General features: G+C 40.3%; 1 protein-coding gene across 2 annotated transcripts in view; it reads left to right on the forward strand.

The window, feature by feature from the left end:
* The first annotated feature begins 3615 nt into the window (after window positions 1–3615).
* The window catches only part of STAT4 (signal transducer and activator of transcription 4), a 40094-nt gene continuing 18550 nt past the window's right edge, over window positions 3616–25159 (forward strand). For both annotated transcript variants that reach the window (XM_010118469.2, XM_086751399.1), the window contains exons 1-7: window positions 3616–3743; window positions 5297–5441; window positions 18825–18923; window positions 19697–19789; window positions 21702–21780; window positions 23425–23510; window positions 24405–24556. In XM_010118469.2, coding sequence (XP_010116771.2) covers window positions 3616–3743; window positions 5297–5441; window positions 18825–18923; window positions 19697–19789; window positions 21702–21780; window positions 23425–23510; window positions 24405–24556 — 782 coding nt within the window. The remainder of the gene's footprint in view (window positions 3744–5296; window positions 5442–18824; window positions 18924–19696; window positions 19790–21701; window positions 21781–23424; window positions 23511–24404; window positions 24557–25159) is intronic.

Here is a 25159-nt window from a genome sequence, read left to right on the forward strand (position 1 = left end):
TTACATGTCAATAGGGACACACACTTTCCTCTTAACTGCATCTCCAGCACCTGGCTTTCTGACTTGAACAAGGTTTCGTGTTCCTCCCAGCGTACAGAGTGTAATACCATGGGGTCAGCTCCCTGGCAGGTTCTTTAAGTGTGCCTCTTGACTCTGGGTTTGCACAGCCTGGCGCAGAAAAGCCTTGCTCATGACTGGAGTTTCTGGGAAGACAAAATATGACAAATAAAACAACAGTCACTCAAAAGGATTCTATTCAGGGCAGATTGCAGCTGCTTTGCATCACACCAGAGCCACAGCCCTACCACTCAGGCTCTGTGCCGAGGTAAGATGGATTTGAAACGGCCATAATTTAGCGTTTTCCAATCACTTTGGTTTTAGCAGCGTTGTGCCTGCTATTATAGAAACCCTCTTTCCAATGATGCAGTTCTTTAGGGAAAAAAATACTTGGAGCACGTCTCTGTTGCCGTAACCCTTGCTGTAAGAACATTACTTACAGATACAATGTTGGATTCTCAACTCCTTAGGTCAGGGACTGAATCTGATACCTTGGAGAGAAGCTACTGCATCTCAGGTACCACCTGAAATGAGGAACGCCGGCAGCCGCTTGTAGGCAGCCATGGCACATGGTGTCTCCGTGTTCTCTCACCAGACTCCTCTAAGGATTGCTCTTCAGCTTTGGAGTCGTGTTCATCCCAGGCTGGATGGTGAGCATGTGCATGGGGAAGCCGCTCAGAAAAGCAGCAGCAGCCTGGCTCCCGGGGGACCCCAGCCCAGGCTTGGGCCTCACAGTAGGAACTGGAAAGGTTTACGTTTTCATTTTTAAGTCTTCTGAAGAAAAATCGCCTCCTCCCTCCTCTGAACTTTTCCTAGATCACTGCTGTGACTTCTGTTTCTCTGACACCTGCCCTGAAGGTTTCACCACACCCGAAACATCGCGGTACCGAGACACAAGGTGGACCCGGCGCTTTCCCGGGGGTTTTCAAGCGCTCGGCACCCAGGCGAGGCCCTCCTGTCCCCGGGGCCCTGCTCTCCCTTCCCCGGGGCCCTCGGCGGGGCGCGCAGGCCGCGGGCCCGCCTGACGCACAGGAAGGCCGCTACCGGCGGGGCCGGGGTCGGGGGCGGGCGCCGCATAAAGCGCGGCGGCGGCAGCGCGGGGCGGGTAGGAGGTAGCAGCCGCCGCCGGCAGCAGGGCTGGGCCCGGACCCGCTGGCGCAGGCAAGTGGGGAGCCCCGGGGGTGCGGGGGGAGGCCGGGGAGCCGGAGAGAGGGCGGCCGTGCCGTGCCGTGCCGTGCCGTCCCGCTTGCAGGGGAGAGGGGCTGGGAAGGGCGAAGCGGTTCTCGGCGCCTGCGGGATAGCCGGTACCCGCCGTTACACGTCCCCCCGTTCCTGCCGGCTGCCTTCGGCGGGGATGCAGAGTAAACTGCAGCTGCCTGAGCTCTTTAACGGGCAGGACTGCAGGTGCAGGGAGGAGGGATGGCGGGGTGTGCGGTACCGAGCGGGGCACGAAAACCCCGTTCACAAACCGCACCCGTGTGCCCCACGAGCACTTGTGCCCGTGAGTGACCCTGCACCTTACGCAGGCCTCAGGAGAGGACAAAATCTTGCCTTTGGGGTTTTTGGCTCTTTTTTTCCTTTAGATAATATTATTAAGTTTTCTTACTAAACTTTTTGGGCTGTCATATTCACCAGAATTCACCAGAAATTGCAATAAAAAGTCCCACTGAATGCAACCAGGCTTACAGAGCTTAATGGTTTGGATTTTTTTTCTGAACATGAGTTATTAATGCCTTGTGATTCGGCTCCTTATATGTACCTCAAGAAATAAGGTCTGTGATTCTTTATAACTATCAGCATAGCAACAAAGACAGGCAAACGCTCCTCTGTGTTACTGCTTCGCAGCAATTTAAAGAGACAAAGGAAATGTTCAGGCAATATTTTTTCCTCTCTGAATGGAAGTAATAAAGAGGAGGGAAATGTCACTGGGCACATTTCCACTGACGTTATAGCGTCCTTCACACCGCACACAGAATCATCCCATCCAGCCTTTTCAAGGAGAAACAAAAACCTGTCACTTTTACTTGCTCAGGACTCTCTTACACCTTGAGATACTTTATCTTCTTTTTTTTCCCCTCCTCTAACTTCAAAAAAATGCAAAGGGAAAGACCACAGCATCAAAAATATGATGTATTCTCAACTTCAACATGTTGACATTCTGAAACTACGATTCAGAACTGGAACTAGAAAAGCTCCTTATAAAAAGGTCAACTTTGTATAAAAAAAAAGTAAATTTTTATGAAAGCTCATCTTTTTTTTTCACGACAATTTTCTATCAAAAATGTTCAAACAGATATCATATGTTGACCTACTGCAGTGCAATCTGTAGTCCATGACTGGATTTTGTGTAGTTTGTTAACACGAACAAACATTCTAGCAAAAGGGAAGACAACCTCTAGTATGGGACCAGGCTGTGGACGGAGCCCACTGGAGGACCGCAATCGCAGGGCGCAGGCCCTAGGGCATCCCTCTTCTCTGCTTCTCCCAGATGGCCTGTTCCCAACCCTACTGCTGACTTTTTATCGGCGTGCCACATCTAGAATTATAGCCTCCCGTAGCCTGCCCTGAAGCAATGTTTTCTCTTTAGTCTTTGCTGCACTGAAAAAAAACCACAATGAAAAGGGTGTTTTCACCTGTGAGATTAATGATGATGTGGTGCAACCGTAGAGTGCAGATATCAGAAAGGTAACATTCTCCCAAGTGGAGAGTCACTCTCACTGAGGTGTCTACGTAGAGAGCCTCCTCACCCAAAATGATCTCTTTAGTCCATGGAGAGCAGCAGGTATTAGTTCAGCCCACCTAAAATCTGGAACAACCAAGCTTCTAACTCCAGTATCTCAGTAAACAGCCAAAACTTACTTGGGATAGTTATTTCAGTAAGAATTTTAGAACCTGCCATTGAGTGATGCTAGTCTTGCTTGTCTTATAGTTTTCATATGACTTTACACTTCCCCTTTTTTTTTTCTTCTTTCTATAACATGAAATCTCAGAATTCTATGGCAATTTAAAAAAAAAATAGAAAAGCTGTACTAGATAAACAATTTAGGTTGTAAACCAAACAGTACTCTCCAAACAGAAGGTGTGGGGCTCTAGGAAGAACACAATAATATACAAACATTGTGGCTTTAGGAAAAATTTGAGTTGTATGAATTCACTAAAAAGAGAACAAATTGGTTGCTTGCTACTACTCTTTCATAAGAATAGTTCTGCCTGGATTTGAAGAGTACAATCCTAAGCTGCTTCTCTTGATGAGAGATGCTGTGTAAATCTTCCCGCTTTGTAAGCATTGTAACATCTGTTTTAAGGAAGGAAATTGGCAGAGGTGCCCATTCAACTGTAAGAGCTAGAACTTCTTTTAATGGTCTTGCTCACTTTTCTCTCTCTTCCCTTTAACTGACTAACTTTAGTCAAGTACCATCTGTTTTGAAAGACAGAATAAACAGGAAGATTAAAGTATATAATAAGAACCACAATGAAAATAAGTTATGTATGCATTTTGGATTATTAATTGATACTCACCTTTCAATGACAAACACATTTAATCTTTTCTTTTGCAGTATGTCCCAATGGAGTCAAGTTCAACAACTGGAAATAAAGTTTTTGGAGCAGGTAGACCAGTTCTATGATGATAACTTCCCCATGGAAATCCGGCACCTACTAGCACAATGGATAGAAAGCCAAGATTGGTAGGATTAAATTTATTCCCTCTCATGTGATTTCAGTCATAACCAATTCTTTTGTTATCTGGCAGATTTTAGGGTGCTCATTGGTGAGCTGTGCAGGCATCTGCACTCCAAGAATGGTATTCCACTAGTTATGGATATATCCTACTGAACTGTCAAAGTTAAATTTAAGGAATGTCTGGAGGTGAGGTTTCATTTGAACTTACTCCTAAACAAAATTCAATAAAAATGGTCTAGCAAATCAATGGTATTACAGGTTTTACGTAGGAAAAGAAAAAAGCAAGTTAGTTTCCAATGGAAATGTTATACTTTTACCTCTCGCAGCATAAAATTATTCAAATTGTCCAAATTATAAAATTGTCCAAAACTGCACTTAAAACTGGATATATAATTTTGGGGAGCAAGCCAGCTACTTGCAGGAACTGTTCTTTAGAAGGTGAATTTATGCACAAATTTGGATTAAATTCACTGGGTAGTTATCTTAAGAAAATTCAGAACTCAGTGCCAAAAAAAAAATAAATATTAGTCATACTAGAAAGAGACATCTCAATTTTTCAAGCTAAATCCACAAGACTACTAGAGGACTACTAAAAAAAAAAAAAAGTCAATCTGTTAAGCAGTAGAATCTTTCCTTACAGTTTATAGCTCAGTGTTTATGGGGCTGTCAGAACACGGGAAACATTAAAATCTCTTTTTGCCAGATTTAGCAGGCATATCTCAAACAGGCATCTGCCATTTGAGGGGCAAGGAGAGAGAAAATATCCCAAGGACAAGGGTGCCATGCAGTTCAAAGTCTGTCTTCCTCTATTTTGCTCACTAATGTTACTGCCCTTCATGTAACAAGCTGTTCCATGAACAGCAGCACCAGTAAAGTCTGTTCTTGTGTGCGTTTGTGTCCTTTGTCCCCTACATACCCTTCACCAGTAGCTTCAGAGTCTTCCTGTATCCCCAAATAGTTTGGCTGGGCGAAGGCTCATCTGGTGCTTGGTGTGAAGATATGTATCTGCTGACTGGCCATCTGGCTGTTGCCTCCTGGAGCAAGTTTTTACTGCCATTTTCCTCAGTGGAGGCACTAATTTGGATTCCTCTCCTCTACCAATCTGGCAGTTTTCTGTGGAATTTGTAAGAACATACGATCTTTTGGACTTCAAGCTCACTGTCAACTGTGTTTGAAACTGGGCAGCAAATTCAGAAATTACATCTGTGTAACTGTCAGAGTGAGAGGGATAGTATGCATAAGCCTCGTTCCCTCTGGGAAGTGGGCTAAAAATGCTTAAATATTCACTGAGACACAGATTAGAAAACCCTGATTGTCTCCCCTCTAGCTGACTCCATAGCCTGTGCTAAGAACATCTTCACCCTGTCTTTATAGCTGCATACTTGCATGAATAAAGGATCATAAAATCAGTTATTCACAAACCACTAACTATATGCAAGTCATCGTGTAACTTAAAGCCTTTTTTTGCTGCCTAAATTTCTGAATTGATTGTAATTTTCTGTACAGATAGACTGACACTTCTTATGACATGTGGTTATCTCCTTCATTGATTCTTTAGGGAGGCTGCGTCCAACAATGAAGCAATGGCAACAATCCTTTTACAGAATTTGCTAATACAAGTGGACGAACAGCTGGACCGGGTTTCACAGGAGAAGAATCTTCTCTTGATACACAACCTGAAAAGAATCAGAAAGCTGCTGCAGGTAGGTCTTTACTTCAGATGACAAATTGCATAGTCTTACCAGTTTCTAAAGGTACTGCCCAACCTTTGTTGAATGCAGTTTGTTCCTGCGCACAGCTCAGAGCTGTCCTTATTGCTATAGACTTCAAGCAGCTATGGGAAGACCAAGCCTTCAACAAGACAATTCAAAATAATAATTCTACTGTCTGTTACTTTGTGGAACAATAATTCACATTTTAATGCGCTCTGCTCAGATACAACAGTGCTGTGACTTCTTAGCTCTAGGTGTATCTGTGTCTCACTCAGCTCTTAAAAATGTAACTGTATAGTGCTTACGGATGTTCATGTTCATTAGAAATGTAATTACCACCTTTTAGACACATACAGATACTTAATTGTGATAAGCTGTGGTTCCCTGGGGAATAAAAATGCCTATTTTGGGCTTAAAGCAGCACCCTGAAAAAGGAACCCCTGTAAATCAGCATGTTTGCTATTTTATGCTTAGCTGGGATTATTCGTTATGAATGGCTTAAAGGATTTTCCATTAGGCTTCTGCAAAATTGTATTTATTGTGATCGGCTGAATGTTTCTCTAATAATTGCTTATCTAAGGCAAGAATTCTCAGAGTTCCACGTCATTAGTCACCTGCTTCCTGACATCTGTCTGTCTTCTGCATAGAACAGATATGCATCTGAGTTTAATGAAAGTTTGAGGTTTTTTTCTCTTCTTTAATGGTATTTTCCATAAGTACTTAAGTGACAATTACATTGCTTGCAAAACATTTTCTTTATTTGATAAATATACACACATATATATACAGGTCTGGAAAATCTTAGCATGACCTTGCCAATCATTCTGTTCTCTTTATGGCTGTGTGTCCTTCTATTCTTTATCCCCAATGATGGCCTCTTGAAAATGTGACAATATTTCCATTGCTACCACTTTTTCTTCCGGTGTTATGCAAGCAGACTCATGTAACTTGAAACTAGTCGCTCTTTATTTCTTTTCTGGTTTGTGTAGCAGCACTATCCATAACTTCAGTACTGCTCAAACAGCAAGTTTACTTAACTGCTTTTGGAGTTAGCTGCAGAAAGGTTAATCCTGTTATTTGTGCCATGGTCTTGGCACACTTTGCCACAGCAGGGCTGAGACAGACCTGTATCCTCTTTGTAAAGGTATTCTCCCCCAGCAGCAGACACATGGAAAGAGCATTTCAGGGCACTGAAATAAGCAGTTGCATTGGTATAGTCCTGGCTTAAAAGATTGTGCGTTTATGATTATACCATCACAATGTGCACATGCAGAAGGACTAGTATACATTTACATACAAGCTTTACAAAATCCAAGTATCTCACTGTTCCTTCTCTTCACATAATTTATTTTATTTCAAAATTTTTAACAAAATTTGAAGTGGCAGCTCTCAGCAAGAATGATTACTGAGAAGTAATCATGCCTTGGGCAGACAGACAAACGGCCAGAATGAAAACCATTTCCTTTAAGTCCTGGTATGTTTGGAAATCATATTATGATGTGCTTCCCAAAGAGAACAAAGCAAAGGAGGCTTATTTCAGAAAAGCAAGAGAAGAAGAGTTTTAAGTAATTTCTGATTAAGTAGTTTCTCAGGTGGCAAGGATCTGAGTCACGATTCCAGAACAAGCCAAAACACTCAGGCGTCCACATTACAACTGTACAGCAAGGTTACAATCACCATGCACCAGTTACAGCTGCAGCAGAGCCAGCACCAGAGCTGGTCTTTTCCTTCTCTAGATACAGCAACAGTAAAAGCCCAGGTGAGGTAGCCTGACACATCATTTCACTTGATTACAGCCTCTGAAAAGAAATACCACACAAGTTGTGATATGCAGCAACTTGTTCTCTCTGTCACACTGTAGCACTGTAAGGCCCTGACATAGCAAACTTTCTCAAGCAGCAAGGTGTCTCTGCTCCCTTGGATTGGAAAGGTCTGTAAGTTTGCCATCTAAAGCATTATAAACTTCTTGAGAGGACACGTGTGATGCTGGGATTATACCACTGCTTAAAAAGGATGATCTCAGTCTCGAGCTTTGCAGTAAAATGTTTCCAGCTGAGAAAAGAAATACAACAGCTTTCTCCATCACTAATAGTGTTGGCCTTTCTCCATTACATCAAGACAGCAGATAACCTCTATTTAGATAAAAAGCTACTTGTTCAGTTTCAAAATACATATGTGAACCACCAGACACTGAACAGCACTTTCACTATTAGAGCTTTTCCTGATTTCTTATGACCTTTAGCATTATCACCCACAGTCTATTCTGATTTCCCAAATTATTTCTATAGGCTAGAGTAGGACCAGACTCTTGCAATGAGCTTATTATTATTATTATTATTTTTGATAAGGCAAATAACAAACTATGTCTTAAGAAATCTGACACAGGTATTTTGGATTTTTTTTTTAATATTATAATTCTTAATTTCTAGAACGTATATAATAAATGCATTTTCAGCCAAAGTATAAGCTACATGTTCTATAGAGCTGCACAGGCAGTCTCCTGAGCTTCAGCTGTTAAAATTATTTCTTTATTGGTTGGGTAAGTACATCAGGAAAAAAAAAATGCTATAGTAGTTGTAATCAGCTGACATCCTATCCTCGTTATTAACTGTCAAGTATTATTAATGGACTATGAACTGTACACGACACATAGTATGGACAGTATCTGCTGTAATGCCCTTAAATTTGAGTATGCAAATTATGTAATTATAGGTCTAGGTTTTTTTAATATGTGACTGATCGTATTTTATTGCTGAATACATGAGAAGTTTGGAACCAGGCATTTGCCTCCCCAGCCCCAGCTAGATGCACTTGCAGATACCTAACTCTCACAATTTGAGCTAGTATGTGACAGTTTCATGAGATGACACCAGAAAAAAGGTGACTGATAGACACACTACAGTGCTATGCTCCCTTTTGTCCCAACGTACTGCCTAGAGAAAGGGAGGCTGGAAGGGTACGCTGTAAAACTAGCAAGATTTCTTTCATTGTCTTTGATGGAGGAAAGACTGGGTTCCTAAATAAGAGAGGAAGCTGCATTTGTAAACATCTTTTAATTTCTGGTGACTCTGTGAACCGTGTTGGTTTGATTTTCTCTGAAGGTTAGTTACCATAAGCCCACCTTTATCTCCGCTTTGCTCTCTAAAGCCAGCAGTTCTTTGAAATTTCACAGTTTACTCCTCTTCCTTCCCCTCTATACCACACACACAGATGTAGAGACACATGTACAGAATGTACACACACACACAAAGCTGTTCAGTCTTGACACATGATCTGCATGCAGTTTGTTCGTTATTTTTAGCCAAATTATGTTACAATATTAGGTAATATTTGTCAAACTAGAAAATGCTGGAAACCAGCATTTATCACTAAGTATGGAGAGTAGTATGTTGAGCTATGGTATAGGTTCCCAAATACTATGACAATAGTGATAATAAAATAATTATAATCAGAGAACACACAAAAGCTATTCAAAAGCAATCTGTAGTTCTTGACAAAAGGCAAAATGAGGGACTAATGTTTAATTAGAAATACAACTAGATCATTAGTGAAGAGCAGCCTTAGAAGAGGAAGCAACGCACGCTTTACAAATGGCCTGTGAAGCTGTTTGCTAGACAGCAAAGGGCTCGTTAGGATCAAGATTTCTATGAATCGTGCCTGTGAGTTACCAGGACCACAGTCAAATCCACTCCATCCGAAATATCTCCCTGGGATTAATTTTTGTTATAAAAATGGAGAAAGTGTTCTATTCTGAGCTTCATCTGAAATATCTTTACATAAACACCTTAGTTGCTCCATGAAAATAACAATGAAGTAGTGGAAGAAGTAAGAACTTGCCTGCCTCATACTCATAATACAAAGCTTTGGGCAACTCTAGGCATTGTGAAGGGCAAAGAGTAGAAGTCTTAGCGGGAAGACGGGTCTGCCTTACTTTTGGGCCACAGGGACCATCCCTATTCTCTCACCGTTAGAGAAATAACTATGGAACATGACATTTCCTCTCAGACTGATGACATTTCCAAAATTATCTTGAGGCAAAAAGAAACATTGGCCAGGAAATGTGCAATCTGAAAAAGTTACAAGCCCCTTGGAAAAGTGCTGAGCAACTTAGCTAAGCAGCTGAGGTTACTGCTAGCTCCCAGTAACTTGCTTCTCTATCCACTTCTTGCTTTCACGGAAACATCACTTCTTGACGTTAATCTGGTATAAATGCACGTATTATATTAAAATCAGGATCAGCATTTTAGGTTGAAATCCTTCATACTTACTTCTTACATTATTAATACTTTTCTAGTCAATAAATTGGATTCATTTTTGTAACAGAACAGCCTTTGGTTGCTACGCTCTTCGGTGAGAGACAGTACAAGCACAGTCACTTGCTAAGGTTAAATTCCCTGTCCATCTTCATACAGAACTCCTGCTCCCCCCGCCAGCAGCAGTTCTGGGAAGGGTTGAGGAGAGAAAACATTTGGAGGCAGTGGGGGAAGGAGCAGGGGAAACTATGTCTGTGGTTCTTTCTCCTGCTTAAAACCTAGATGGAGAAAAGCAAAGCAGATTAGTCACAAGGAGATGGTTTGTGCTGTTGCCATAACAACAAAATGTAAAGGGCAGATGTTAAGCTCAGAAGAGCTGCCTATCACTTCTAGGAACCAAATTGCAGATGCAACAGTCTACATGACCTTAGCCCATGAACAATTACATCTTAGTTTCCAGAAGGAATGTTTTTAAATGACAGTGTACTTGTCCCTGGTGTAAGCTCCTGTGCAACACATGAGCAGATTTAGTACACAAAGATGACTGGTGAAATATAGAGATGCTCACGTAAGACAGACACTGCCCGTGTTCCTGACTTCATGTGCCAAAATCTTCAGTTAGGAGAGAACAGCCAGGCTGCAGTGCACCAGGGGAGCCAAGGCAGGGGAGGCTCAGAGTAGCCTGGAAATCAGAGATGGCCACCATATCCCAGTGTCCCACCGCTCCATTTAGGAGTGGTACTAGCAGGTGGTTGCCTGTGGGTGTCTGAGTAATGCAGTGGTGTTCACCTCAGGGGTGCTCTTCCCATCCCAAACTCCCAGCTGGCAATTTGGAGCACTTGGCAGGTACCTGCTAGACAAGGTTTAGCTCCATGAGATGCAACCTGGCCCACGCGTGGGCTCAGAGGAGCTCCCAGGAGCTGAAGAGCTGTGGGCTGTGCGATGAGTGCATGACGACTACATCAGGAAAAAGCAGAAATTCCTAGAATCGTCCTACTCATAATTGAAGCTCTCGTTTATGCTCTAGTCTCAAGATAACTTTTGAAAGCAATCCCTTCCCATTAATGGCAACATGCATCTGTGTCACATCACTGTTTACGATATTCAGGGGAAAATCTGATTACATAAATCTTCTTTTATAAAAACGAAATAACAGATTTCAGGAACAGGAAAAAAGGGCTGCTCTCCTCATTTACCATTGAAGCCTGAGTTGATGAGTAGACTGCCTGCTCTGGGGAACAGTTTGCTGTAAATTATGTATATTCATGATATTAATTTAGTACTCATGGCAGATTCTCACGTATCAGTGAACTTTACCCACTCACCAGCCCTGCTAGAGCCTAAGATGATGGGAGGGTGGGCAATGGGGGTTCTGCCTGAAGGAGGAGGTCTGCGTGTACACCATGAACACTTTGAGGCATGCTTACAAAGGGAGAAGTCAGGCAGAGTCACCAGATTTGCCAGTTCACAACAACCACTTCTATCAAAACGAGCTTTTGGAAGCACTATGGTTATACTATGAAGCTGGGAAATAATACTTTAGTTATATTTCTTCTTCCTACACAGCCTTACTTTTTAATGGAAAGATGTAGAATAGCATCTGAAAGTATCTTCTGTCAGCCTAATCAACGTATATTAAGATTATGACACTTCTTCACCATGTTTTTAAGTAGTACAAACAAATAGCATCTTACTTTACATTATGTTTCTTGCAGTAAGGCAGTAGTGTGCTCCTGGTTCTTTTTCAGGTTCTCAGTTATAGTGCACAGCCTGTTCCCATCTGTAATGGGAACTGAACATCGTCGTGCTTCTCCAGATAGAACTAAAGTAAACTAAAAAACTAAAGTTTTTTATTTCAGGTCAGGTGACTGTTTACGCAAGTCACTGTACCAGAAAGGTACATGCATGAGGGATCCTAAGATTATTTATTTCAGTGCATCAAAGAAAATGGACAAAATAGCATTAGATCTGAAATAGGACATTCCAGTTGGTACGTAAAAACAATTCTAATAAGCGCTGTGCTGAGAAGCAGTTGCGAAGAATGGAAACATAGCCATTGATGTTTAAGTTGCCATTTCCTGTTAAAGCTTACAACAGGGTGAGAATGGAACAAAATAGAGAAAGTTTCTAATATACCACAGAAGATAAATTTTAAATGTTATTTACATGTAACCTGCCAGATCAACAAAGCAACAAATTATAGTAGGAAATATCTTTAAAGCCAATGTGTCCTGCTGCATAATACAATTCAGATTGGTTTTTCATATTAGCATCTTGCCCCCACTGAGTTTTCCCACTTGAACCATTAAAGGTGTTTACAAAAAAAAAAAAAAAAAAAAAAAAAAAGAGTTAAACATGGGGAGCCTTGCATAGAAGTCTGTATGCTAAAGCAGCTAGCTGTCTGCTCTTAGCGATTGCTGGCTGGTGACTGCACATCAGCTTATAAAGATTTTTAAAAATGCTTGATGCAAGACCAAAAAAAGGTTACTTATCAGAAGTAAAATATTTTTGAGTTCCTAATTATTATTTGAAGAAAATAACTAATAATTTATAAACATTTAAGGATTTGTTGTAGAAGGAATAAAAGATCTTACAAACAGAAGTAAAAAAGCAAGTAAACAATCTAAATAACCTCTTGTGGATTTGTTCATTCTGGAGTATTAACCGCCCAGTTCCAGTCAAACATCTGCCTGAGATATTAATTAATAATACTCAGGTCTTTGTGTCTGGAAGATGGACGAGAAGAAAAAAAAAATAATAATCAGTCCTCTCCTTTGCTAGTTTACCCTTTTTCATAGGGAACACTGTACTTTTATTTATTCTGAAAAAAAAATTTCATTTAAATAAGAAGCATCGCTACATTATTCATTTCACATAGCAGCACAGCTGTACTGTCTGATGGCAAGATCTACAGCCATGTATTTTCTATACATGCATCTCATCCTACCTGCTTAGAAATCCACTGTTTCTATAGACTGTTCCTTGACTGGTTTTAGTGTCTGCTGGGAGGGACACAGCAGTGGAATTTGGGGGCAAACTGGAGGATGGGAAAAAAGATTTCTGCCTTCACAGCTTATTCACTTTTATAGCTTTGCCTATTGCAATTTGGTTGCACATGCCCAAAAAAAAAAAAAAGAAAAGTATGATCTAACTGTTCTATGATTTTGGAAGTTACGCGTTCATGATAGGAGGCATTGCAGACGTGTGCATTAGGGCTTCCCACACATCATAGGAGTTGCCTAAAACAATGGGGTTACCTTTAAGTTCTCTCATGTATTTTGAGGGGGGGGGGGAAGGGGAAATCTAAAAATAAAAGTCTAAGAAGAGCAGTCTAAACAGATAGTGTCACAGGAACTTCCTCTTAAAGACCTAGATAAAACAGAGCCATCTTTCTGTTAGAAAAACATTTTTTTTTGTAACAATACTGCCTGTTTAAATACAGGCTTTCAGAAAACTCCCAAGCGCTTTACCTACATCAGCATACCACAAGGACTGACTCTTTCTTTGTATTCCAGTGCTGTCTTTGTTCGACTTTCTGCCTGGATGCATAAACAAAGGTAGAAAACAAATCAAGGCAAGATGTTGTTTGTCATATTTGAAGGTGAAAACGGGAAATAAGTGTGTATGGTTATGTCTTCCCACCCACACGTTTCTTTGAGATACACAACTAGACCAAAGGTTTTTTTTTCTTTCAAAAATAAAATTATAGACAAAAGGTTTTTTCTCCCTGTTCTTTAGTTACATGAAAGATGAGATATCTGCTTACCTAGAAAGATGCTGAGTATCAGAGTTTGTAAAATAAGCATACCACAAGTGAGCAACAGGGAAGGAAACTTATTTTTGCTTGACGTTGTAATCCTGTTTCCTATCTCTGTGTCTCACCTCCCTGCCATGAAGTCCTTTAAATATCGCTCAACTTCAACTAATACATCAACAGTCATACTAGTTAACTGTTCCATGTGTCCAGTAAAGCTGTTATTGTATACAATTAAAAGACTTAAGCAGGGTTTTGCTAGCAGAACCAAGAAAAAATACAGGTGATGTTTTTGATAGTTTAAAAAAAAAAAAAAAAAAAACGGAGAAAGGCAGGGAAAAACAACCAAATTATGAAGTGCTTTTTCAGAATTAGAAAGCAGTAAAACCTACTCAAGTCCTTTTTAGGTCACCTTGAAAACCAGGAGATAACCAGGTGAACCCCTGACTGACTTTTCTAAAGGTTGCACAGCACATCCCTCGACATTACAAGTAGAGACCAGCAGTCATTAATCCCTAATCCTCTCGTTCAGTCGCTGAACACAGACCCAGGATGCTCAAGCCCTGCATACATAGTATTCATTTCTAGATGTGTAGGGTGTATAGAGACCTTTGACACATGAAAAAAAAGGTGGCCAGTATTACTGTGGTTAGGAGTGATTCACTTCATGATGTAGCTGCCCACAGAAAAATAAGCTAAATTTCAGAAAATTTTTAAAAATTGGAAGAAAAGAAGAGTAAAAGAATTACTCTCTGGTCTAGATTTCTTCATTTGTCTCAGGAAAAGCAGCAAATTTCAGATACTAAAATTGACTTGTTTGGTGTTCTTTTTAAAGACACATGTATTTTAAAGCTTCTTCATGATCTTACAACTTACTGAATCAAATCTTGCATTTCCCCAGCCACTGTTTCATGCGTCTTAACACATCCCAAACAGTTCAAGCTGTTTTAAAATTTGGCTAAAGAGTGTAAACTCCGCACACTATAACGTGTAAGTTGTTTTTGCAGAAAAGCCTCTTTGTTTTTCTTCATGATCTAGTAAGATGCTGTCACAACAGATGTCTTTGGAGTAGAGGCAGTGTGTGCTGGGCGACAGCAGGAAAGCTTTCTCCCAAGGAAGTGTCATCAGCATTCAGACAAAATTTTCACCTGTTCAGAATGAAAGCTTAATTTCCTCATTTGCTTAAATATAGCATCATGCTGGTAGTTATTGAAAAGAAGCCAGTTCAAATAAGATCATTTGTTGTTTGTTGTAAATTGTGATTTGGAAGACCTCATCAAAACAGAAGAGAGGAGAAAGGCAATTTCCGACAACAACAAAATTACAATAATATTAGCAGACAAAAATGTTTCCATTTGAAACTTTAGATTAAAAGTGAATCCTCCTTCTCTTTGTTGGTATGTATCAAAAGACAATTATAAGGAGTTTTAAAAATAAGTTTTATCTATAAATATCTAAAATTAATAATACAATTTTGCATACCTACAGAATCTACACCCTTCCTTCTTTCCTGGCTGCCAGTGCTCATGTTGCACTAAGTTAGGATTCCTCCATCTCAAGCCTTTTTTTGGTTAAACTTCCTTTATTTTCCAATTTATACTACTCTTTCAATGATAGGAAACAATTTGCAATTTGCCGTTCAAAAGCCAGGTTCATCTTGAGCAAATACTGCCCTCAACCAAAGACAAAATGGAAGTGCAGAGCAGCAGGAGTTGGCAGTAGCTGGATAATAAGGGAAAACTGAGTGGCACATTCTGAAGTGTAATTACCTCTGAGAAGTATAAAACTTGGGGAGAAAGAATTCAGTGTTATTATTCTGAGTCAAATACATTGGTTATTGTGCAATTATTGTTATTTAATGAGTTGCAATTATTGAGATATTTAACGTTACAACTTTATTATTTATCAATTTATTATTGTTGAGTTGCAGTGCATTTGCTAGATTACTGCAAAAGAGGCTTTTGATATAGGACATTTTGTACAAACATAGCCGTTCAAGGAGAGCGAGCTCATGACTGACAGAAGAGGATGGCTGCTCAGACTGCGGCACACAGCTCAGCTCCGTGCCAGCTGTCCAGAGCATCTGTCTGTCGGAAAGGCAAGGCCCATTCCTAGCCTTTGATCACAAGCGTTTGTACTGCAGATCCACCTTATTCCAGCTTTTGTCTGAGGGGCTGCTGCTTCGGGAGGGCAGGTGGCAGATCTCTGTCAACCTGCTTGGTGCCTGCCAAAACTGAATCAAGCACCAAGTTCAGCAAGCACCAGACAGGCACAAGTACGGGAACCACTACGAGCACAGCTTATTACTAGAGCTTTATGAGTTAGAGAAGAAAGGAAAAAAAAAAGTGAATTTCCACTCCATCTCTTGATTCAGATGGTTTTCTCTTAATGAAACAAAGAGAGAGAAAGAGTTTTTAAAAGTTTTGCATATGAATAGTATCTAGAAATGCTAGGAAAGTCCCTGATACCTGGCATTTTTTGTCGGGGATTTTAAAACATCCCACTGTCAGAAGGTTTTTTTTTTTAACTGCCTCTTCTGCCTAAATGCATTTTCCAGCTCCAGGAGAGGAATTTTAATTCTTCTTTGACTTTTTAAAATACCTTTTGACTCCTTTTTGTCATAGGGCAAAACAAAAGTCAACCATCAACGCTCAGAGCACTTGAATTCTCTTGGGCAGCAGTAAGACGGGACTAAACACTCCTCATGCTTTGCAGCTTCAGACAGCCTGCAGATACCGACGGATGGCATGGTCCTCATATGCTAGCTATCTATGTGGAAGGTGGGACCCTGTGTTACCAGCAAAAAAAAATAACAGCAGCAAGCAGAAATTAACAGAGAGTAACTTAGGAATTAATATGCACTTCTGTGGATTTACACCAGTCACAGATTTCTCGCCAGAGCTTTTGCCCTCAGCCTTATTAAAAAAAACAACTTTTTCCTCTAATCAAGGTGCAGATAGATGAGACAGGCTTAGTGATCAACTGACTGCAGCTGAAACAAGGCAGGCCTGTTCTCCCCTCTCCCAGCCAGCCTCTCTAGGCTTCACGCATGCTAGCCCTTAACAACAAACTCATCCTTTGCTGAGCAGTTTCAGTCCACCGAGGAGCAGAAAGCCCATTCAGCAAAAAAGCGCAAGTGGTTTCCATCCCAGTTAGCAACCTGGATTGGCTCACTAAGGAGTAAACAGGCACTGGATTGGCATGAGACAGGGGCTGGCACTTGCCAACCAGGAGCATGACCATTCTTCACAGCAATCGATTTGCTCCAGCTGTTGCTGTTGGACCCTACCGTTACCTTACTTCTTCGTGAAGCTCCACTCCACTCTTCATCTTTTGCAGGAAGATCATAGCCATTTCCTGCGTTCCCACATTCCCTTTCCAAAGCTACATCCTGACGCTATACAGAGACAGCTTGGGAATATGCTCGATAAAGGGCACTACGGACATATGCCTGCATGTGATGTTCAGTTGTAGTGAAGGAAGCATGCAGTGAGAACATGGTTACTGCCCTTGCAGCCCAGGGCATCAGAAGCTGGTGGGGAGAAGTGAGTAACGATAGATCTTTGGCAATGTCGTTTGACGTGGAAATCAGCAGTGTACCCTTGATGTTAAATCCCCCACTTGGCTGCCCAGCAAGGAGCAGGCAGGGAGGGAGCGCTTAGTGTTTCATCTGAGACATAGTGTGTCCTGGGGCAGCATTATTCACCACTTCTTTCTTCCAGAGAAACTCCTAAAATCAGTCTAGTCCGTAACTCTGTTCCTCAGGGTAATTGATAGAGACGATTGTTGGAGTAAAGCACCACCCTGAACTGCTTTTACTGAGATCAAACAAGGTACAGCACTGGGAGTACTTTGGGTATGCACTGGTTGCACTGTGGGGCGTGTACTTTATTTGTCCTGAGAAGACTTCAGAAAGCCTAGAAATGTTCGAAAGCTTAGTGTCATTGCCAACAATGCCGTGGCAGTTGAAGCTTCTCTAGAAGGGAACATTTTGTACATCAGTTATGTAAAGAGTCCTGTGTCTTTCAGCTTAGTCTCTACCTGGAGCCAGAATATAACCAACTGCATGGAATTTAATACCAAGCAGCTCAAACCAAATCTCCATTATTAAAATTAACCATTTTTAATATAATATTATTTCTTTACCTTGTAATTTAAGTCAAAACATATTATGAAAAAAAAAAAATCTTTCTTATTACTTAGATTTCATGCAAAAGCACCCAGGAAATTATTCCGTTTTGTCTGTCTAGTAAAAAGTTTTAGAAATATACATTCACTGTCATCATGATAGTAGAAATATAGAAGCAGGGTCTTCATATTTCTGTCAGATGTGTTCACACCCTTGTTTCTAACACAACAATTGGTGTGAGATATCAAAGGAAAATACAGCATGAGTTTAAGTATATATAAACTTATTGTGCCACATTCAGGGAAAGCAAGAATAAATTAAGTTTTGAGTGGCAGCAAAATATGATGAGAATAAAAACTAATCAGAGAGAGGGGAAAATGGAACAAGTCCAAAAGTGGAAACCATACAGGAAAATAAATGAACTGGATTAATTCTAATGAATGGCTGAAAACTGTATGAGCACTGAATAAAGGGCATCCGAATGAATGTTAGGCAAATACTAAACAGAAGGCATAAAGGATATTGCAAAACACTGAACAAATACATCACCGTGAAAGGTGCTGCTTGAGAGTCCTCAATCATTCCAATTTGATAAACACAGCTTAAACCAATATTTGTTCAAATAGTGCCTAGTCCTCAGTCACACATCAGCAACTCTGCACCTTATTTACAGTGGTATAAAAATAGAGACAGGTTTTGGTTCTTCGACTTGGGACAAGAGTTGCTTCTTCCTTCATCTTAGGCACATTATTTGTTGAAGGAGAAAAACTGTTCATAGATATTAAAATTTAAGTCTTCTGCTTTTTGCTGAGGAGGCTTTTCTGCTTGCATCATTACTGTATTGATATGCTTACAGTTTTTTTTGTTGGCAGAAGTGCTAGATGCTAACAGCAACATCCTATTGAAAATGGAAGACATGATAAAATCACACACAGAATGGGCTCACAGGAAAGCCCTTTCAAAACAGCTGTGTTAGCAGTGGAGCAATTTGATCTTCAAATGATGTATGTCTCAGAGTTGTACTTTTATAATCTCTGCAGAACGTTGTTAAGAATATTCTATGACAATGGCACTAACTGATGCCACACTGCAAGGCTGAACCAGCACAAAGATTGAGAACAGCAGAGGAGTCTCTTCCACAGAGAGAGACTTCATAGACACTGAAACACATTGTTTGAGAATTCCAGAGGGACACTGTGAATTCCGAATTTTTAAGTTGTATTTACTTGTGCTTGCAGGGTAAATATCATGGTAATCCCATGCACATAGCAGTAATCATCTCAAACTGTTTAAGAGAAGAAAGAAGAATATTGGCTGCAGCTAGCATGCCTGTACAGGTAATGAATTACATTTCATTAATCTCCCCCTTGTTAATCACTTGCTTTTAGGACCAAATCCTGTCCTCTCGTTCCACTAGTGATTTGTGTGCACTAGGGGTTGCCAAATGTTCCCCTTTAAACTCATGTTTGTACTTCATTAGTGCCTCTGCTGCTGCAAAACATTGCTGTAAGCGACTTCTATCACAGCTGATCTTCAAAGACTTTAATCTCGGGGAAAGGCTTTAAAGAGATTATTCTTTGCAAAACAGATGTGTATATTTTAAATTATGCAGTGCATTAATTCATATTAGTTATGCAATGCAAATGACATTCCATCTGATATGTTGCAAAGGAATTGATAGTTTTCATGTTGTTTGAAGAAAGAAACTTGAAAATTACATACAAAACCTATTTTGGGGAAATTGTTACATGGTTAAAACCCAGACAGGATTTTTAAGTCAAACGTGTTCTTTTTAATCATCTGTGGATGTAATACATATTCTTATACGAGTGTTGTTTTTATATTTTCAGAAATCTAATACTCTATGTTTCAGTTTCTTTAATTTACTAGATTTTTAATGTTTGCAGTATACCCACACCCTTTTGGATTTCAAAGTTAAAGCAGCATGTTTTTCAAATCTGCGGAACTAAACAGACTTGTCTGTTTACACCAGTCACCAGCTGGTTGCAGACCAGCTTCTGAATTCCCCCTCTATGCTAGAATTTGCAGTACAGTTGTTATCACTCGTTATTATTACTCATCCACTCATTATCTGTTCAATGTGTTCCAGGGGCCGCTGGAAAAGTCTCTGCAGAACTCCGTGGTTTCAGAACGACAACGCAATGTAGAACACAAAGTGTCAGCCATCAAGAACAGCGCTCAGGTATTTTTTTTGTCCTGTTTGCAGCCATGATTTTCATACAGACATACCTGAACTATCTTTAGACTGAGTAGCACAAATACTTTGGCTAATGAGCTGAGCCAGCCATTTTCCATTATTCCAAGGACTTCAGCTCAGACTACTCGGGATTTATGTGAATCCTCAGGTTTTTACAGTTGTTCCGAGTTCAGTGTGAGAGCTACCTATTTTAAAGCTGTCACTTTCATACCTATGCCAGTTGCAGGCAGATCACTGAATGCAGTAAGAACACACCTAATCTGTTTAAAAAGATGAGGGTCAGTAGATGTGTTTCTGCAACTTCACCTCTTTTACACGGGTCGGCCGTAGCTAGCCTCTGTGATCTGAGTCACATACCAAGGTCTTTGTAAAGCCGAAGGCTACATGACATAATTACACCTTTTGGAGACGTGAGGGGAGAAGAACATTGGGAGGTTATGGCAATAACTCTCCAGGAGTTTCCCATACCATTGCAGGGCAGAGCTGGGCTCAGCCAAACCTGTAGCAATGTCCCATACAGACCCAGAAAGCTCAGTCAGAGAATACCTGCCCGTTCAGTTCAAAGGAGGATAAGGATTACCAGATTACTACGGCCTTTTTGCTATCCTAGCCCCACTTTCAGCTTTGCAGCAGTCTCAATGTAGAAGTTATATTTCAAATACCTGTCCGTATGCTTGTGGTATATTGGAAAGAGGTCCTAGTAGCATTCTCTCATCAGTGTCTCCCTAAATGGGGAAGAAGGGTTAGAAAGATGAAACCCTTAAAAGGATAAAGCTAGCTTTAGAAGAATGTGATACTAGATCTCTATCTATGTATAAAGTTATAAGATAAGAGCTGCAGAGCAAAAGCAGGCAAAGCTGCAAACCAGCAGCCTACCACGCTGCTCCTTCTGCCTGTGCGGGGAAGCACAGCCATCCCTGAAAGACCAGTGAACGTGAGAACAGTAACTAAATACAGGATTTTTTTTAGTAAGTAATTAAGTTAAACACAAAAATCAACCAGCTCCTTGTGTATGTAATTTCATACTTTACAGATATAATTTAAAAGTTTAGTCTCCAAAATAAAGAGGAAACCAAAGTGGCTTAATCTGTGTGTCCTAATTTAGCAAACAAGTTTTTGTATTTTCACAGGCACTTAATGTGCGTATCTCAGGGAACTAAAAAGGATTGTTTATGAGTTGTTGGCAGAATCAAGGCTTCCTATAAACAGCACAGAAACAGACCTTTGAAGTAAAGCAGATGATTTCCTACAATTTTATTTTCCTTCTGATGTGTCTTTTTTTTTAATTATTACTGTTTGGTTACTAGAAAACACTTTCTAAATTTTTGCAGTACATATGAAAGCAAACCTTTGCAAAAAGCCAAAGCAGCAAAATGTTTCATTTCTTTACCCAAATTCTTAAGTAATTATCTCAATAAATTCTCTGAGCTCTGCTCCTGTCTCTGACTCTACCTTTCTTGGTTTTGCACACCCCATTCCAATTTCCATTGAAGTCAAAGCAAAATTATCCATTTGCCCTGCTTTAAAGTTCCAAGAAGACAGTTACATTATTGGAATAATAATTTCAATTTAGCTCAGGCTAAATATAATCATTCCTATGTCACTGAACTAGTAAACAAGAAGTGGTTAAGCTGTATCAACTACTCTTTGACTATGGGAGAGAGGTTAATAGTTGACTTTCTGAACAAGTAAAGTAAATCTGTAGTTTTAAGTGTGCATTTGTAATTTGCCTTTTTTTAAAGTTTACAAGTTAGTAAACTTGAGTTCCGAAAACTGCTTAGGGATTTTCAAATGACAGGAAAGGAAAATACTACATTATGCATTTGTCCATTACAAAACATATTCCTTTTTATGTCACTGTGAACACCCAAATAATACCTTCTTTTCCCTGGGAAAGATGACTGACCAGGATGTCAAATACTTGGAAGACTTGCAAGAGGAATTTGACTTCAGGTATAAAACAATACAAAGCTTAGGTAAGAGATATTATAATATTTTTTAGAGTATTTTCATATTCTCTAAGAAATGGCTGATTCTGCAGCTAGACCGTAGTATCAGGGGTTTTGTGCATTACACAGATAATACACGTAAACATAAAACCTGGATTTTTAGTTTATATGAAGTTACAGTCTTGGAACATAATGACTTTTTGGGGGTTAAGAGGGTAAACAGGATCTTGTTGAGCAAGTATAGTTATTTTCTATAGCTAAGCTGCATAATGGAATGAAAAGTAGTAATTTTCCTGATTTAAAGAACCTATTTTTCCAATTTCTTCACCTTTGACATGGCCCTTCCTTGGCAGGATGTGGAAGAGCCTCTTATTTCCCAGAGTAAAGTTGTGCAAAACTGATTTTTTAGCCTCTAACTTGGCTTGCTGTTCTTTTTTGACCACAGTGGTGATAACCAGCTGGTAAGCACTTTTAATGCATGTTTGACCAGCCTGTGATGGTTGAGATGTGCACACGGCAACAGTCCTTGCACGATCTCTTTCAGAAAAGAAACTGAGGTCCACTTGTGTCTGCTCAGATATCTTCGTGTTATCTCCCTTTGAACATGAAAAGATATTGGGCTTGAAATGTCTGAGTTCTTAAACATGCCAGTCCTATATGTTTAAGGCTGGACATGGCCAGGCAATCGGAAGAGACCAACTTGCCATGGTTTAATGAGTTGTTAGCCATCAGGCCAATCAGAATTATTGACCGCACAGATGATTGAAGCCTGCCCCACATGCAAAATAAAACATGCTTACATAAATTATTTTCAGGGCTTAAAATTTCACCGTGTCAACAAATACTTTACACCAGTGCAGCCCACTTTCCATCCCTTACAGTGTGCGTGAGCAATTGCTGTGGCTGAGCTGACAATCAGTTACTGTCTGCCTCTGTTGAAACATCCACAGTAATGTAACAGGAAAATGTCAGTCCTGAGCTTAGCAGAGACACAGTTGGCACCAATTTCTTTTTTGAAGGTAGCATGAAAGATGCGAGAAGAGCAAAAGGTGGGGGAAGGTGAGGGTGGGGGAAAGAACTGCATATGAAAAAGCATGGGGCAAGCTTGGGAAACTTGAAAATAATGCATGATCTAAAGAAGGAAAAAAAAGTTATGGGGAGGGGGAAATACCCAGTGATCAGTACTCCTGGCTGCTGAAATCCCCATGGCAATGAACACTATGTTTCAAATGCCTAACCTCCGTTCTCTCAGCCGGACACATAATTCACATCAAATCCAAAGAGCTTTGGTCTAACTGCTGACACCACGAGCATATTTCAGTAGGGCACAGATCAATCATTGATCCAAGCCAGATGTACAAAATATTCATGTTCATACTCATGTGTAAGAAATTTATAGATTTCTAGGTATCATCTGTCTGTTGTCTACCTTTTCCTGTTCCACATACACACCTAGAAGAGTGGAGTCATAAAACCTTATCTTAAACCTGTACTAAAGTTAGCCCATTCAAATGAAACAGACTATTACATAATCTACTGATGTCTGCAGTTTATTTTTTCACTAGTTCATGCTGCAGTCTGGTCGTGGTTTTTTTCCCCTCCTCCCCTTACAAACACGCACACGTACCCACGCAGGCATTTATACTGATTTTTTTTTTCACCGTTCTGCAGAGCAGAGTGACAAAAACAGCGCCCTCATTAAACAGGAAATGTTGGCGTTGCAGGCGATGCTTAATACTTTAGACTACAAGAGAAAGGTTTGTGACATGTTGTCCTTTGTGGTTCGTCTGCTTTCTCCCCTTATTCCCACACTGAATACTCAAATGTGTATGTGTGCCTTCTTAAATTCTCCTCTCAGAAGAACAGACAAGTAACAGGCGTTACAAATCCACAAAAGATTTTGGGTGAGTGCAAGTGATTTTTGACTAGCAGTTAAGAAATTGGCAATTAAGTCACAGCTCAATCAAAAATATGGTTCTGCACACCTTAGAAGGGGGGGTGAAGGATCACTTCACAGGACCTAAACAGGTAACTTAATTGACCATATATACCTTCTAAAATAAGCAGAAAGTATTCAGAGTAAATGTAATCTAATAATTGCAGAAAAATCCCAAACAAACCAACCAACCAAACCAACAACCCACCAGTGGTACCTTGCTCTGTTCAGTGACTGAGACTTGCAAATGTGACAAATATTCCCCCGCCACTTCTTTGCTGGCACAGAAAGCAGTACATTTAGGCAATTTTTTTTTTTTGAGTCCATGTGCTTTTTACAGGTAAAAGCAAGTAAGCAAAAAACCCCAGTGCACTGGGATATGATACAAAACAAAAGAAGGACTTTTTGACCTTGACAGTACTTGCAAATGTCAACTTCTTAGAGGTGTTATGCCCACAAAGAATGCAACAATCCTCCTTCTCACCCCCCAGAAAAGAAGTCTTACTGAGGAAGAGTTAGTAGAGATTCAGGATTAATTTCAAGTACAATGGGTGATGAATCCAGTCACCTCTGAGTTAAAGAGACTAAAGCTGTAGGGGCTAAATACAGTTACTTTCAAAAGTAATTTGAAAGAAATGTAATCAGCACTTTTATAATTGCTGAATTTTGTGGCTGTTCCCTGTGGTCAGTTTGTGATACCTTTCCTATTTTACAGGAAGTACTCAGTAAAATAGGACGTGTGATTCACGAGATTGATATGCTTATGAGCAACATGCTGACTGAAGAGCTACTAGACTGGAAAAGACGGCAGCAGATTGCCTGCATTGGGGGTCCTCTCCACGGTGGGCTTGATCAGCTCCAGAACTGGTAAACGTGCCTTGAGCTTGTGTTTCCACTGAAAACCACAGGAAGTCTGCTGCACATTAAAAGATCTTTCCTTTAGATCAGTTACCTTGTAACAGCAGCAGATTCACTAGCAGCTAAGCAACTAAGTAACAAAAATGCAATTTGTTTTGATGGACTACATTTGCCATTCAGAATTAATAACATTACAGTGAACTGCTAAGCCTGAACTGTGGCAGTTGGTCATTTTTGGATTTGACAGTTGTTCCAGAAACATGATACATAGCCTCTCGGGAGTTTTGCTTGAGTAAGAACTGTGCTGACTGCGTTTGTCACTGAGGACAGTGGGAGTTGCTGGGTAGACACTTCATGCTTTGACTCACTAGGTACTCCACTCCTCCAGACTTCAAACTACACAGGAATTGAATGGTAGTAGTCTCAGTGGTGGTACTCTAAAGGGGATTACAAGTGGGGAAGAAAAAAAAAAAAAAAAAAAAAAAAAGGCTTTATATTTAAAAAGATAATGCAGCTAATGACCAGCTAGATGTCCCGGTCATTTCTCTCCCATTAAAACTCTCTTCTGGAGAACTGGAGAAGCTGACATAAAGAATAAGAAGAAAAAAGGAG

The sequence above is a fragment of the Chlamydotis macqueenii genome, chromosome 6 (assembly GCF_036417535.1).
Source record: "Chlamydotis macqueenii isolate bChlMac1 chromosome 6, bChlMac1.mat, whole genome shotgun sequence".
Lineage (NCBI taxonomy): Eukaryota > Metazoa > Chordata > Aves > Otidiformes > Otididae > Chlamydotis > Chlamydotis macqueenii.